This window comes from Desmodus rotundus, chromosome 2 (assembly GCF_022682495.2).
Source record: "Desmodus rotundus isolate HL8 chromosome 2, HLdesRot8A.1, whole genome shotgun sequence".
Classification (NCBI taxonomy): Eukaryota; Metazoa; Chordata; class Mammalia; order Chiroptera; family Phyllostomidae; genus Desmodus; species Desmodus rotundus.
In genome coordinates this window covers 164,072,012-164,089,437 of record NC_071388.1, presented here as the reverse complement: position 1 = coordinate 164,089,437, position 17,426 = coordinate 164,072,012, and the positions used below count along the sequence as shown (strand labels likewise).

Genomic DNA, 17,426 nt, shown 5'->3' with positions numbered 1-17,426 from the left:
TTGTGGTTAAAACAATCATTCATATAAATTAAATCGTGCTCAAGACTAGTTCTTGGCTTAATCGTAAGCACTGGAAAAGTTTACTATAGAATGCTGGGCAGAGAAGCCTTAAATACAGAGGGGATAAAATAAATCTAATGTGACTCATCCTTACCATGAGCCTGAGACCTGGATAAGGCTCGTGGCTCTCTCTCCTACCTTGACGATCCTGGAGGAGCTTCTCTGAGAAGGTGTAAAGGAGACAAGATGGCTTCCCTTTTGTTTTCAGGCTTTTTACGTGCCTCTAAAATATGCCTCTTTGGGGCGGGTGGCATTGTTGAGTGCAACGAACATGGCTCATTTCTCAAGGACCCGAAAGCTCAGACTGCAGAAGGTGGTTCTCTCTGCAGCCTTAGTGGACCTTGCAGGGGGGACCCGTTTCCTGGGTGTGCTCTGTGGCATCACATTCGGCTCAGGAACTTACAGAAGAGGCTGCGAGTGCGAGACCCCAGGTGAGAAAGTATGTGATTACGGTTCTCTGTGTAGTGCACACGTTCCATTGCTAAGAAGTAAAAACTGCTTTTGGCCCTATGACTTTGTTTTTTTAAATATTAAAAATTACATCTGAGTGTCACATGCAAAAAATAGGTCTGCACAGAAGGGACTGAGAAAATCCCAGCACTTCTCAAGAGCAGTTTTACTTAAAATATCTGAGGTAGGAAAATATGATGACATAAAAATGCTAAAGGCTAGAAGGGTCTACCACAATCATAAGAAACTCATTCTACATTTTAACAACCTTATTAAAGAAGCCCTTACTTTAATTTATTAGAAAGCTCTCCTGTTGTAGATCATTTCTTGTTCTTTTGTCCTAAGGGTGATGAATAAAAATTGGACACCATTCTCCATGTGATATTTCATTAGGAACCTAGAGGCATTTGTTAGTTTCCTATTCAAGTTTCCATTTTCATCAATGAATAAACTCAGTGTTTCTACCTTCTTATTGGTCCTGATTGCTCCTTACCTGGCATTCTCTGCAGCTTTGCTGGTGAGTGTGGTGACCTCCTGAAGACCTCAGCTGAAAAGTTATTGAGCAGAGTCCGTCAGTCTTATTTAAATAGTCTTTCCTTTCTAGTCCAACTCCTTTTCCTAAAATTAAAAAAAAATATGTATACATATACTTATATAACATAGCTATGAGAATATGTGAATTGATTTACGTATCTCCGACTACTTTGGGGGCAATGCCAATGTGTAGATGGCCCATAGTCTACTAAACTGCAAAATGTCCACAAGGGAACTTATGCGCCCCAGTCGGGATCTGCCCCTCCCTGTGTTCCTCACTCAGTGACCACTCCCCCACTCCCCCGCGTACCTGTAGCAGATAAATGGAGTCCTTTTTGACCTCTCTAACTTTAACAACCTTTCGTAAAATTAATCTGCAAGTGCTATTTATTCTACCTCCTAAATATCTGGTACCGCAGCCCATTGCCCATCCCCCCTACCTCCACTGACCGTCATCCCGGTGCAGAGGTGGTTTACCTCTCACCCGGATCTCTTGTCTCCAGTCCATTCTTTGCATATACGCCAGAGTGTTTTTCTAAAATGATAAATCACCCACCTTCTCAAAACCCTCTAGTGACCCCCTCCCTCTATGATAAATGTATCATTCCAAACCTGGTCACAGGCACCCCTTCTTCAGCATTCAGCTGGTCTTTCCTGTCACATTTCTGACTTCCCCTGAGAGCCATTTTCATCTTCATTTAATTCCTTAAGTTTGCCAGTTTTGAGTACTGTTTCCTCTGCCTGGGACACTGCCCTTTGGGTGCCAGCGTAAACATCTCACTTTCTTTGGGAGACTTTTTTCTGACCTTAGACCAGTCGTGGTCCTGACTGCATGTCCCACAATGCTTTGTTTTCTCCACTATCACCATCATTTGCAGTTGTTGGTTGCCTTGCAAAACCTATTTTTTTGCTATCTTTTTGAACTTTTATGTCCTTTATAACAACAGAGTAATGTGTCTCTTCATCTAATAATTTTCCTAGTTTTCTTCATCTCCTATAAGTAATTTATACCTCAATTTTGGGCTCAACTTTCTTTATTGTTTTAAAATTGGAAAATTAATCTACTGATTAATACACGTTAGAAAAGTATGCTGTTGTATCAGCTTTTCTGACCTCCCTTTGGAAGGATTATATTTTGAGTTAATTTGTGAGAATTATCCCATAGGTAGTATAATGGAGACATGGACAAACCATGTTTTAAGATGCATTATTTTTAAGACTTCATGAAGTAAATCTTCTTAGCTTCTAAATAGGAGGATTAACACTTACCACATATATCAACATAATTATATTTTTTCCTCAAGTTACAAGTTTATCAGGTGGGTGCAGAGAGTTAGAGAGATGGTGGGAAGGGTTTATAGCATGCCCCTGGGGTCGGGCTGAATTGTTCTATTTCTCTTGTGTGGCTTTGAATAGTTTGGCAAAAATACTCCACAGTCTTGGTGGTTGGTGTACCGAGTTGGACTTTGGTGGATGAAGCCCTTCTCTAGGGATGCAGGTTATAGAAAGGTCAGAGCAGACAGGACATGCCTATTCCAGAGTGGATTTTCCAGTCCAGTCTAACATGGTCCACACCGCTGATATGCAACCATCAGAATTCCATCAACCATCAGAATTCATGCCACTCTTCTTGTTTCTTCTCTTTTTAAGGCTTTCTGTCAATGAATTTTATTGATCTCACTCATGACTAAGCTCTTTATCATTTAGGAAAATTGTTCTCATATGAAAATCACCTATGAGCATTTAAAAAATAACAATGCCCAGTATTGATTGATTCAATTTAGGGTGTGGTTTTTGGAAACTCTCTCAGCTAACTGTCACATGCAGCCAGGGTGGAGAGCCATGGATTTAGGTCACAGGATGGACCTCACCTTGCTTAATACACTGGTTTATCAACCTTCTTGACTTTATCTGTAGACTTACACCTTCCTCCCAATCTCCCTATTACAGTAAATGCACTTCTATCTATACAGTTTCTCATATTAAACCCCGAGATTCATTCTTCTTTCTCTAGTGCCTCCTCCCCAACCAGTCACCCATTGGGAAACACTGTAGACTCAACTTCCAATATATCCAGTTGATGCTGCTCACCTCCACTGCCCTTCTCTGAGCCCAGACCATCCTCTCACCTTGCCTGGACCCCTGAGATGTCCTAACTGGATTCCCCTGTTCCAGTCCTGTGTCATCTTCCACAAAGTTCTTAATTAAAATAAAATGGTCTTCAAATTTTTATTAACATACATTTCAAAGATTTCTAGGAGAACAAGCCATTGAAGTTTATAAAATCTTAATGTGGTAATATACTTGCTTCCTAGTTTGTTTTTTTTTTGAAGAAGGAAACTTTGTTGTTAAAGTTCGAGCCTCCTCCCTACCTCTCGCTGATGACATTTCCTGTCTTCACGGAGCACCAACAAATATGCCCGTGTGAGCAGTACACAAGACAGACCAAATCTCTGCTGTCTTAAACCTCGTATACCAGTTGGGAGAGAACAAGTAAACTAATAAGATGATTTCAGATAATGCTAAGTGCCGGGTAAGGAATCATGCAATCCTTCTGCTTTTAGATCTTTACGGATTTTTTAAATTGCATTTAGGGTTACTGTAACTCCTTTCCAGGCCTATAAGACTCGGCACCTCTCCCCTTCTCCCTTTGACTCCTCATGCGCTCACCACAAGGACCTTTGAGTTCTTGGAACTTGCTGTTTCCTGTTTCAGGACCTTCACATGCATTGTTCCAGCTTCTTGGAAAGTTCTTTCCACCACTCTTTGGCCAATTCTTACTCATGATTCAAGTCACAGCTTACTTGTCCTGTTTTCTGAGAGACCTTCCTTGATCCTCATAAAAATAGGTCCCCCCGGTTAAGTCTCTCTCACGGCACCTTGACCTTTCCCCAGGATCGCCACAGCATGTGGTTATACACTTACATGTCATCGGCCTCACCTACTAGACTGCAAGTTCCATGAAGGCAGGAATGATTCCTCTTGCGCTTCCTGCTGTATCTCCTGGCCCACAGCCTGACACACAATGGTTCCTCAGTGAATTAAAAAAAATTAACTGTACTAATTGGTGTTTTTATGAAAGTTTGGTTGCAGGCTCATTTTGAGCAGGAAATTGGGTTTTTGTTTGGGTTTATGATTTCCCTCTTTCCTCCAGGGCTCTCCCCTCACTGGTTAAGAGTGTAGGGTAGCCTCCATAGATCCGCAGATAAGAACCTGGCTTTATATGGAGTTTAAGGGCTCCTGATTTTGTGATATTGGGGATACCGCAGATCTCGTCGGAAGTCCAGCAGTGTTTGGTCTTGGGGCTTGTCCACAGCCAGCCTCCCCAGGCCCTTAGTCCGATAAAATTCATAGCTCTAGGTGGTGGTGGACAGCCGTGCTTCGTTTTTGTTTTTTAAGCTTCTCTTAACAAGAAAGTATTAGGCATTGGGAGAAGCCTCCCTTCGGCCCCTGGTTTGAAGCAGTGAGCCTGGATACAGTTTATCACCTTCCCTGGTGCATTTTTGGGAGCTGTTACCCTTTCAGGAGCCAGTCTTTTCCCAGTTTTTCCTCAGTCTTTCTGTCCCACTCTCCCCTCCCTCCCTCCCTTCGTTCCATCCTTCCCTCCCTTTGTCTCTCCTACCATTTGGAAGTAAGTTGAAGGTATAACAATTCATCTCAAAGTACTCCAGCATGTATGCCCTAAAAATAAGAACAGTTTCTTACGTAATTGCAATACCGCTATCACAGTCAAGAAAGTTTCTGTTGATACATTAATATTTACCTAACATAAAGTTCATGTTCGACTTTTTAATTGTCCCCTCCACAAACTGTATAACAATTTCCAGTAAAGGACCACATATTTTATTTAGATTCTAAGTCTTGTAAGTTATCTCTAAACCAGCACAGCTCCCATGGCTTTATTTTATTTTATTTTAATTTTTTTCATCTCTCACAATATTGACATTTTTGAAGAATCCAGGTCAGGCTTCTCATTGACCAATAACTTGCATTTTCCTTCATTTTTTGGGGTGATGTGTGTCCTTATTATTGCATCTCATCAGGAGGCATGTGACCTCGTTTTGTCTCACTAATGATGATGTCACTTGTTAAGGTGGTGTATACCAGATCTCTTCATGATAAAGACATCTTTTCTCTTTGAACTTAATAAGGAATCTCTGGGGTGTCCCTTTGAGATCTTGTGAAGATCCTGATTAACAACAACTTTTCATCCAATGATGTTAGCCTGTATGGGTGGTCCTTGCTTATATTCATTATTATATTGGTAGTTCCAAATAGATGTTATATAATTTTACCATTCCTTCTACATTTTTAAGCTGACATTCTGTATAAAGAAGCTTTTTGTCTCCTCCCTCCCAACCAAACTTTTTAAAAATTATTATTTTAATATTATTACTATAAGCTCATAGGTTTGTTTCTTTTCAGGATCATTTGGCCAAAAGTAAACTACTGCTTTTCTGAGTTTTTTTTTCAGGGCTTAATATATATTGATGATGTATTTTCACATGATACTTCACAGCCAGATGTCTCTATGAAATAACATATTTTAAGAAGTAGCATAGTGTGCAGTTCCATTTAAAAACATTTGCCCCTTCCCTAATTTTGATATGTTGTTGTAGTCAGGGTTAAAGTTTCTCTCTTGGCTAGCAACTATGGTGGTGATTTATCTTCATTTATATTTCTTTGATGAATTCAACATGAAATCAAACCTGTTATTGTTATTAGAAATTTGTGGGGTAAAGTTGTCCTTAATCAGGCACCACACACAGAGATACAGGGGTTAGCCAGGTAAGTTTACAGTGGTTTGTATAGAGGGAGGCATGCAGGTTATGGTTATTACGATAGCTTTATTAACTCTGTGCTGCGTGTCCTCACAAGTGCAAACCCACTGTTGCCCGCCCCTCTACACTTCTTTCTCCTTCGCCCTGACACTGCCCATGCAGTTAATACTCTCTCTCATCTTTAGGATCGAAGATTCAATGATGAAATCGACAAGCTAACTGGATATAAGACAAAATCTCTGTTGTGCATGCCTATCCGAAGCAGTGACGGCGAGATTATCGGCGTCGCCCAAGCGATAAATAAGATTCCCGAAGGTGCTCCGTTTACTGAAGATGATGAAAAAGTAAGATTCCATGCCTTTTGTGCCTTGTACTGTCCTTCTGATCATCGATTGCTATTCTCCCTGAAAAGGACAGAAATTATGTGAATAGCTATTGGACTAGCCCATTCATGAATCAAAGAGCTTTTTCTCATGTTATACAAAATGTAATGGGAGTTTTTTTATAGTTTATAGAATGTGACATAATTGAAAATAATTACTGAATCTTTTCCTTAGCTTGCTTTTCATTACAAGCCTCAGTAGCATTCTTATTGTTCCCAGGTGTTTATCTTCCTTGTAAGTAAGCTTCTTAAACAAGGACCACACCACCACTGCACACGGCCCTAGAGAAAAGAGGGGAGATAGGAAGATTACTGTGTTTCAGAGACACAGCACTTTCTCTCGTATTTTTATAATTATTGCAAAGAATTGTTTTCTCAGTTCTTCCATAAAAATGTCAATAAAATGAATGTTATTTAATTGTTCTTCCAAATTGCTGATGAAATAAACATTTTTTATCCTTGAAGGGCAGTTGACTTCGGTAGAAGTGATGTACTTTTTGCTCGGAAATTTTAAGGTCTTTCACAAGTGGTTGATTCACCATCTCCTATTAAAAGAGAGGCTCTTCAAAGAACTGAAGTTCTGGCTTTGAAGCTTTTACAATCATACTAAGTAGAATCTGGTAGAATATTTATACAATTTGTTTAAGTTTGATGACTGCCGTAATCCTATTTGATTAAAAAAGAGACTTTATTGAGGTCATTTCTATAGCTGAACCTGAACAAGCCAAAGCCGGGAAAAGGTTTATAGACCTCAGAGCACGACAGGGCCTCAGACGATTTCTTACCAACCCGACAAACAACGGCAGTGTGCAGGGCGTGTGTGTTGATGTCCTAGGAAGCACAAATAGAAATTTCAAACGTGTTAGGCCATCCTGGGGCTGCACAAGGCAGAGGGCAAGGTCAACAATAAGATGTGCTAGGACGTGCTGTGGGTGCCTAAGAAAGTCTCAATTGAAAAATATGCAGAGCCTTTTTGGAAGTGATGGTATTTGATCTGAGTGGGGAAGAAAACATAGGCCTTCATAAAACAGAGGCAGGTGAGAAGGTGAGGAGTTTAGAAACTTACAAAAGGTAGATCACTATGCAAATGTTTCCAATGTACAGATAAAGCAAAAAGTTGACCTTGTGCATTTATACTGAAGATGACAGATTCCTATGATAATGTGCTTCTTACAAGGATTTAGATAGAAAGACGTGAGCTGTGTGCCTTTCCAAACACAACAACTACCGGCCCATGACATCTCCCAAGCATTTAGTTTACACATAGCAGTAGTCCTGCCTCTACTCTACCTTTTTTATTTAATAGGACCCCGTTATTATTTAATTCTAATTTCTGATTTCATTTGTGTTAGATTTGTTTTCTGGAGCTAGGGCTTCATGCGCTTTGAAGGCTTCGCACAGGGCTCTGTGCCTGTTTTGAACAGCATCAGGGTTTAGCTCTACGGAGAACAAGGGCTGGGACCGAGTTCCTGCTTGGTTAGGGACAAGCAGCCTGCTTTGGGTGAGCCACTTACTTTCTGACTCTCAGTTTCCTCATCTGTTAATTATACTATCCATCTTTCTATAGCATGAGAATTAAATAAGCTTATAAATAATAAATACTTTGAAAACTATAAGAAAGTAGGCAAGTGTAAAACATAAATTTTTATTTTTAAACTTCATTTCCCCAGAGTTTTAAAATGTTCTCCTATTTTCGTTATTTATCCCCAGGCAAATTATTTCTTAGATTCAATCTCATTTGAGTATTTTCTTGCACCACCTGCTATATTTTTCTCCTCCGCTATTATCCCATCTTCCCACAGTAGTAGTTTATTTTCCAGCCTTTCCAATTGCCCTCCTGATTAAAAAGCCCACTGTAGTCTCACTTCTTGGAAGAAGCCTTACCTGTTAGGGCAGGTAGGTTGTGTTCATGCAGGTGACACTGGATGGACAGCATTTTATCTCAAATTCTGCATCTGGCTATCATTCTCTCCTGCAAGGGTCCTATGTGTTATACACCGGACAGGAGTGGTGAGAGAGAAAGGCACAAAATCTAGAAAAGATTAATGGGAAAGAACGGGATCTAGATACGTCTTCCAAATAAGAGAAGACATTGAGGCATAAGGGCTGCATACAGGCCACATAGTGTGTGTCCCTGGCTTGAAATTCCATCTCTGCCATAGCCTGTGTAACCTTGGGCAAGTTATTTAGCTTCTCTGCGCTCCAGTTTCTTGGTCTTACAAGAGATATTATAGCAATAATACTCATCTTTTCAGGCTATAGGGAGATTAAATGAATACAGGGAGAGGACTTGGAAGGGCGCTGAGCACATAGTAAATCCTCATAAAAGATGAGCTTTTACTGACAGCGCAGGTGAGATACAGTCAGGTCTCAGTTAAAAAAAAATTACCTGTGTATGACTTAATCAAGCATGATCTATACGCTGTTTCCACTGTTGGAATCTCAACAAAATGAGAGGATATACTTCTTTATAAATTCACAGTTCTCACGTATGATTGTTAACGCACGTCCTATTTTTCTTGATAGTACCAGATTATGCTTCCACCAGTTTGTATTCGATTTTTAATGTGAAGTTATTTCTTACATATATATCTACATGTGGATGCAGTCTGCCATTTTTAGGGATTATAAAGTTTTCTTCTTTTTCTTTTTCTACATAGCTTGGTTTGCTTAGTCACTGTCCTATGACTGGAAATTTGGTTTGTTTCCAGTTTTTCACGAATACCAATAGCCCATAAATGAACATCTGCAACAAATTACCTTTTCCTTTTCTGTTATTTACTTGGGGTATATTCCAAAGACTGAAATTACTGAGTCAAAGGGCAAGAAAAATTTTATAGCTCTCATTGCGAGTTATCAAATAGCTCTCAGAAACATTGAACCCATTTCCAGTGGCAACAGTGCGATGCACCTCTTTTTGCCGGGTGCTGCCAACTTCACTCAATTCACATTTTAAAATTCAAATTACTTTCCTTAGTCAGCCAGCCAGGCTTCAGACAGCCTCCTCCCACATTCACCAGTATAAACTCTGCAATAGAAGTTTCAGTGCTATCTACAAGTTAGACGAGGAGGGGCAATGGAAGCCTGGGGCTTAGAGCTGGGCAAGGGGCTCCAGATCACGTCGCCTTCAAGGCAGGTTCGGGCAAGTTGCTCAGTCCCCGTTTACCTCAGAACTTCCATAACAGGGTTGTTGTGAGGAGTAAACTAGATAAGAGATGTAAAGTGCTTAGGGTAGCACTAATTATCAGTAAACGAGTTTCGTGAAATCTCACCATCTATTTCAAAGTCAAACTTTAACTTTAATGACATTAAAATCATTATGCTCTTTAAAATTCTTGCATAATTAGCAATAATTTAATCAGCGAGGGTTAGAGTTTTGTGTGAAATGTATTCTACCATATGTACATATTAATAATTTAAGTTACATACTGACAAATTATGAGTTTGGTAATTCAAGTTGGAAGTGCATACAAAGACAGATGATAGAGAAGAGATGATTAGAATTTTCTAGTTCACTCATGGCTATCCAGCAAATGCTTCTGTTTTTCAGTGCTATGTACAAGCTAGCTGATTTAGGTGGTATGACATCCTATTAATTTATCTCTTCAGTATTCCTGGGTGAGTAAAGAGGGGTTTTCTTTTGCAGAATAAAATAATGAGAGATGGGAGCAAACGTTTGTTATCAAGATGTATGGGCACTCCAGATGAAACCTGTATCTGGAAATGAGCACAGGCTCTTATCCGCCCTTACCAGGTGGCCTGTACCAGGGCCCAGGTATCCTTTCTTAATGCGGTGTTGCATGAAGAATATGTGTATTGCAGTTGCTTTCCAACAGCTGACATACATGTAGTTGTGGCTTAAAGTTGTTCTTTGGCTGATCTCCATAGAGTTTCTTTAGCCTGTGGTCACCTCTCTCCAGCTCATTATTTAGAGTGTTCAGCTAGCCTGCTGCTCTCTTTGATGCCATGTTCAGACACCTTGCAGAGCTGGGATGCAGCCAGCTGAGCTTGGCTGCCTCAGGAATGGCCACATTCCAGGAACTTGTTGTGGGTGACGCTGCCCTCCCTGCCAATTGGTGCTGAGGATGGTGCATGGATGATGCTAATGAATCTCACAGAAGCCGGAGGTTTGTTATTTGCAATGGGCTGAGACTCACAAGCAGAGAATAGGGAAGATTTTCCAAGTTTTTGGCTGTGCATTTTTAAGCTGTTGTCAGCTGTGCAAAGGCTAATGGTTAGAGTCCTGGTGAGGTGTTAAAGCTGCAGAAGGTATTATAGTTCCCTTTATTGAGGAGAAAAGGTGTTGGATACATCACACTGCGAGGAGTTCAGCTCACAGACGTGGGACTCGCATGGAATTTGGCTGACATAAGATTGATTTTCTTTTTGAAAACCTTTAGACATGGCTGCAACCTGTAGTTCTGCCATAATAACCATTGCTCAACTAGTCCATTTAATATCAAGTCCACACAACGGGAGCAAAGACGGACAGATTTCTTCTAGCATCTGGCGATGACTTAGTTTCTACACAAAGGCACTTCTCAAAAAGTCATTAAAAACCTTAGTATATACATAGTTAGTGAGATTAACAACTCTATAAGGCAAGTTTATATGTTTTTCTATTAATTCTCCATTGTCTTTTGGTTATTCAAATGCTAAATGAGCAATGAAGTAACTAATTGTAAGAAGTTGCCGTTGTGTTCTTATCTCATTTTTCCCCTTTTCTGCCTATATTCCAATTAACTTAGATTTTTAAACCTGTTGTAATAAAATTATAATTAATAATCGGTTTAGCAAAATGCTCTTAAAAGTCTTGACAGATGGTTTATGATTAAAAGTTATCCTTGATCAATAAGATTTCAGTCCTGGAAAAGTTTAGATCAAAACTGGTAACTTAATTGCAACACTTTACCTACATTTAAACTGTCTAGTCCTTGCGCGCTTCCCCTTTAACAGCTGTTACCCAAGTCCCATGTAATCACGTGAAACTGCAAGAGCGTCAGAGACCCATCTGTTCATGTACTGTAAGCTCACCGGACTCTCTCTGACCAAGAGATTCAGAAACAAGCAAGATTGACAAGAAGATTCTTACCAACACTGTACTTGTCCGAAGTCAGGATAAACTTCAGGGAATTTTACTGGAGAAATATTGCTGTAGACTCCTAGCTCTGTTCCCTCCCTCTTCCTTAGGCAGAGTCTAACTTCTGGCTAGAAGGCAAGTCTGCTTAGGAGTTAACACTCAACAAAAACTGGTCACCCTGCCCCCGATTTGGTCTTGTGCTTCCCACTCCCCTACTTTTACTTCTCTTCCTATCTAATTGTGCAAACTCTTCCTCTTCTTCACCCTCTTTCCAGGCTTAAATCAAATCCGTCATTTCAGGCTTGAGTCGGCACTATTCCAAAAGTGATTATTGTTTATCCTTACTAGTTCTTCGTATTTTATAGTTTAACATTTTTTCAGATGTCCTCAGGGATTGCAGTTGGATTTTGACTAACCATGACCAAATACTCAGGGAGTAAAAAAAAAAAAAAAATCAATAATTAAACAATTGACAAAATGAAGGGTAATATCTACATTTGTATTTCAGATGCAAATAATATGTGGTTTGCCTGCAGATTTCCAAACCTCTTGCAAAAATTCTGATGTCCTTAGGTGGCTTATATACTGGTATTTATAATTTCCTGCTTCCTTAGCTTCTCTGTTCATGTTTCTAAGAGTTATCAAGGAAATGATAAGTGCTTAGATACAGCACCCTTCTTTCCATTTCTCTTCATGTACTTTGCAGAGCACTGTCAGATAGTTTTCATTTGTCAGGGACGTGAAATAGCAGGACCATGAACTGAATGAGCGACATTATGGACAGGACAGTAACTGCAGAATGGAGAGGATTTTGAGTGATCATCGATCCAAACATCATTTTAAATGACTGAGTAGTGTTTCTTTATGCGGAAGAACCATTCATTCATTCACTGCTTATTGAGCTTCTACTTGTAGACACTCCCGTGTTTGAGGCACTGTTCCAAGTCCTGAGGTTAAACTGATGAATAAGACAGACGAAAATTCCTGCCTTCTCAGTTTACATTCTTGTGGTGAAGACAGACACTGAACAAAGTAAATATATAAGTAAATAACATAACTTCAACAAATGACTGGACATATAATTTTAAAAATTTAGATAACCCAACAATTTTTTTCTGTAGATTTTATTCGTATGATTGTGTTACCATCAGTATTTAGTGATATATCAGCAAAAGAAAGGGGAGCAAAGGGAACTAGACATTGAGCTTAATAAACTGGGGAGCATAAGCCTGCTTGCTGAGCCAGGGAGATGTAGCTTCACACCCCAGGGGACCCCGGCATTTCTCCACCAAAGGAATTAACACTCCCCCCTCCCTGCTCCAGTACCAGATTGTTGGGGGACACAGGGAGAGGTGCTGGACCACAGAAGCCTGTCAGTCTAATTAGGGGGTGTGTGTCCAACCAATGCTCTCAAAAACTTGGGAAGTTGATTAGTCATTTTGAAAATGTCCCTGGTTATATAACCTCAGGGGAACAAAGAAGCCACCCCCCTCCCCTGCCTTTCTCTCTCTTGCTCATGACTTGCTCTCTCCCCAGGCACTCATGCATCCTCTTTCCATAGCCACGTGGCCTTAGCGGCCCTGTGGCCCATGGCTGTGCAGACTCCATGTGCAGGCTCCAGGTAGGACCCTGAATACCTCAGCGCAGCAACAGATTGAAGCCAGGAATACATGCTAAGCTACCAGATGCTGGACTGGACCGAACTTTCATATGGAACTCTTGGCAGTGGCCTTTATCCTGGCCCTACTAAAGACAAGATTGGACTTCTTCTATGGCCAGACAGACAGAGATGGGACAGTGGGAAGTCAGAAGGGGAAACCCCTTAATTTTACATCATCAGTAAAGTTTACCATGGCCCTGGCTGGTGTGGCTCATTGGATTGAGTGCTCACCTGCGAACCAGAGGGTTGCTGGTCCGATTCCCAGTCAGGGCACGTGCCTGGGTTGAGGGCAGGCCCCCAGTGGGAAGTGCGCGAGAGGCAACCATGCATTAATGTTTCTCTCCCTCTCTATCTCCCTTTCTTCCCCTCTGTAAAAATAAATAAATAAAATCTTTTACAAAAAAAAAAAAGTTTGCCATGGAACCCCGTGCTCCTGTGCAGGTCTCAGGAAATTCTTTTCCTGGTGACACCACAAGAACTTATTTTTTACTTGTAACAATTAATAACAATTGTGCTTAATTAAGCCTAGGTAATTTCAAAAGGACAAGCAGTAGAATAGGATCTTTCAATAGGGAGCAAGATTTGATCCAAAGCTCTCTCTCAGATAATTATGAAAAATTTATGAATTTTTCAGCTGAATCTCCTTTTTCTTCTAAACTCCAGGACTCGAAGTTAGTGTCCCTCTAGGCTGTCTCAAGCACTTAACTTGAAGTACAAAAAAGTGTTGTCTTTTAATTATACTCACTTCGAATAGCTTTGTTCTGCATCATCTCATGAATATCAAGCCATACTCACAATGTGAATTCACCATCACCTGAACCAGGGAGGTTAAGGCCTCCAGGCTGGGCGTATACAGTGCTGGTGAAACAGGAATCTGGGGTATATGGGAGGAAAAGGCCACGGACTGAGAGGAGTTTGGTGCATTCTGACATTCAGGGACCAATACATCCATGGCTTTTAATTGTTGGCATTACATGAAATAAACTTTTAGTCAAGCCACTTCTAAAAATGCAAAAATGACAAAAAAAAAACCCGTCTTATAAACTCTGTCTCTCATTTATACAGATTGAACAAGGAAGAATGATTTGCAGTCACAGATTTTAAATAAATAAGCACTTGTTGGCAGAAAGAATTGTTATTGAAGAACTAGAACGGGGTGTTGCGGATTCTTGTTTACTGGAAATTTCAAATTATGACTAAGAACTGTCTTTGAATAACTAGTTTAGTGTTGCTTCTTTTTACCTTAGAATGCTGAAATGCTTGAATTGGAATTTTGAAAACTTATATCAAATTATTTTTTGATTAAAAGTGAAATTTAGTAGAATTCCAGTTATATTTGGCTATCTTTGAGTTGGGAATTTCTGTCTTTCTTGCTTTATTTTCCTTTCCTTTTATGAAGAGATTATTTTCTAATTATAAAAGTAATACAAGCTGCCCTGGCTGGTGTGGCTCAGTGGACTGAGTGCTGGCCTGTGAACCAAAGGGTCACTGGTTCAATTCCCAGTCAGGGCACATGCCTGGGTTGCAGGCCAGGTCTCCAGTAGGGGGCGTGGGACAGGCGCCCATACATTGATGTTTCTCTCCCTCTCTCTCTCCCTTCCTCTTTCTCTAAAAATAAATAAATAAATAAATAAAATCTTTAAAATAAAAAAGTAGTACAAGCTTATTATAAAAAATTTGCAAAGTAGATAAAAAGGAAAAACTAAAATCACCCATAACACTTTCAAAGATAATACTATTAGTATTTTTTGGCTTATTTCCTTATATTATTTATTTTGACTTATAAAAAAAGATATATTTCCAAATTTGCGTCATGTAGTACACAGGGTATTTTAACATGCTTTAATTAATTCTTTAAGGATGCAATTTATATGTTTATGTTATATTTTACCATGTAATTATGTAATATTTATGTAATTATTTTATTCCTCAGTTTTTGTTTCCAAAATTATGTTAAATAAAATTATAATTAATGAACTTCTTCATAAATAAATCTTGGACCACATCTTCAGATAGCTATATTGAGATGCTGTTTTGTAATCCATAAACTTTGGTAGTAATATCCTATGGTTCAAACGGATGTTTAAAGTTACTGAGCCAAAGAGTTTGAACATCAATTTTTTATAACAGCTTTATTGATGTATAATTCACATACCACACAATTCACCCATTTAAAGTATACAATTTAATGTTCTTCAGTATATTTGTAGAGATGTACAATCATTACCACACTCAATTTTAGAACATTTAATCACCTCCAAATAAACCCCATACCTATTAGCAGTAACTCTACATTTGTCCCCCGTTCTCTCAGTGTACCAGACTATTTCTTGTCTCTGTGGATTTGTCTATGGAAAACTCATATAAATAGAATCATACAATGTGTGGTCCTTTATGACTGGCTTTTTTCAGTTACTGTAACGTTTTCAACATTCAGCCACATTGTAGCGTGTATCAGTATTACCTCATTTCCTTCTGTGGCCAAATATTCGTGATATGGATGTACCACATTTCATTTATGCAGTCATCAGTTGATGAACATTTGAGTTGTTTATACTTCTTGACTATTTATGAATTATGAGGCTATTGTCATTCACATACAAGTTTTTGTGTGAATATATTTTTTCTTTTTATTTATTTAAAAATACATTTTATTGATTATGCTATTACAGTTGTCCCAGTTTTTCCCCTTTGCCCTCCTCTGCCTGGTACACCCTTCCCTCCAGCAATCCCCCGCCCCCTTTGTTCATGTCCATATGTTGTGCCTATAAGTTCTTTGGTTTCTCAATTTCCTATACTATTCTTAACATCTACCCCTGTCTATTTTGTACCTACCAATTATGCTTCTTAATCCTTGCACATTTTCCCCCGTTCGTCTCCTTCTCCCTCCCAACTGATAACCCTCCAAATGATCTCCATATCTATGATTCTGTTCCTGTTCTGGTTGTTTGCTTAGTTTGCTTTTTTTACATTCAGTTGTTGATAGTTGTGAATTTGTTGCCATTTAAATGCTCTTCTTCTTTGATCTTCTTTTTCTTAAATAAGTCCCTTTAACATTTCATGTATAATGGCTTGGTGATGATGAACTCCTTTAGCTTTACCTTGTCTGGGAAGCACTTTATCTGTCCTTTCATTCTAAATGAAAGCTTTGCTGGATAGAGTAGTCTAGGTTGTAAGACCCTACTTTTCATCACTTTAAATACTTCTTGCCAGTCTCTTCTTGCCTGCAAAGTTTTTCTGAGAAATAAGCTGACAGTCTTATGGGAACTCCTTTGTAGGTAACTCTCTCCTTTTCTCTTGCTGCTTCTAAGATTCTCTCTCTATCTATAACCTTTGGCATTTTCATTATGATGTATCTTGGTGTGGTTCTCTTTGGGTCCAGCTTGTTTGGGACTCTCTGAGCTTCCTGGACTTGTGTGTATATTTCCTTCACCAAATTAGGGAAGTTTTCTTTCATTTTTAAAAAATAAGTTTCCAATTTCTTGTTCTTCTCCTTCTGGCATCCCTATGCCTTGAATGTTGGCACTTTCAGAGATGTCCTGGAGTCTTCCTATTCTCTCCTTGGGGTTTTTTTTTTTTTGAATTCTTGTTTCTTCATTCTATTCTGGTTGATTTATTTCTTCCTTATGTTCCAAATCGTTGATTTGAACCCTGGCTTCCTTCCCTTCACTCTTGGTTCCCTGAAGATTTTTCTTTATTTCACTTAGTGTAGCCTTCATTTCTTCACTTACGCTTTTGCCATTTTCAGTGAGTTCTCTGAGCATCCTTATCACCAGTGTTTTGAACTCTGTATCTGATAGGTTGGCTTTCTCTATTTTGATTAGTTCTTTTTCTGAGGTTTTGTTTTATTCTTTCATTTGGGCTGTATTTCTTTGTCACCTTGATTTGGCAGCCTCCCTGTGTTTGTTTCTGTGTATTAGGTAGAGCTACTTTGACTCCCTATTTTAGTACACCTGTTCAGTTGTATGGGGTGGAGCCTTAGGTATTCGCTAGGGTGGAGCTACATTCTTCACTGCTTTGTGGATCTGTATGTAGGGGAGGAGTTGTTGAGGGGACAATGCCACACAGGCTTCCTTGACATTTGCCCATTTCCAGTCATTTCACCCTTTTCCCATATGGAACTGGCACCCCTCTAGCTGTTCCCCTGGTGGTGGTTCCCAGAGTGGGCGGTTTGGATTTGTTCTAGGACTGTTGGGCCCTTTAAATGGCCTCTCCCAAGGGACCAGCAGTTTTTTCTGCTGCCTTAATCCTCATTGGTTTTTACAGTCAGAAATTAGGAGGCTTTATTTTCCTGGCACTGGAACCTTGGGCTACACAGTGGCGCAGGGCTGGGATTGCTGGCTCCCAAGTTATCCCTCCCAATTTTATCCACCACATGTGATTGTGGGACCACCTGTTCTGCCAGCCACCTTGCTGCTGCCACCTCACTACCGCACCACATCCTCTCCTCCCTGTCTCTCCGTCTCCACCCCTCCTTCC

General features: G+C 39.7%; 1 protein-coding gene across 2 annotated transcripts in view; it reads left to right on the top strand.

The window, feature by feature from the left end:
* The window catches only part of PDE11A (phosphodiesterase 11A), a 316,746-nt gene that overhangs the window by 33,967 nt on the left and 265,353 nt on the right, over positions 1–17,426 (top strand). For both annotated transcript variants that reach the window (XM_024561537.3, XM_045196309.2), the window contains exon 2: positions 6,011–6,169. In XM_024561537.3, coding sequence (XP_024417305.2) covers positions 6,011–6,169 — 159 coding nt within the window. The remainder of the gene's footprint in view (positions 1–6,010; positions 6,170–17,426) is intronic.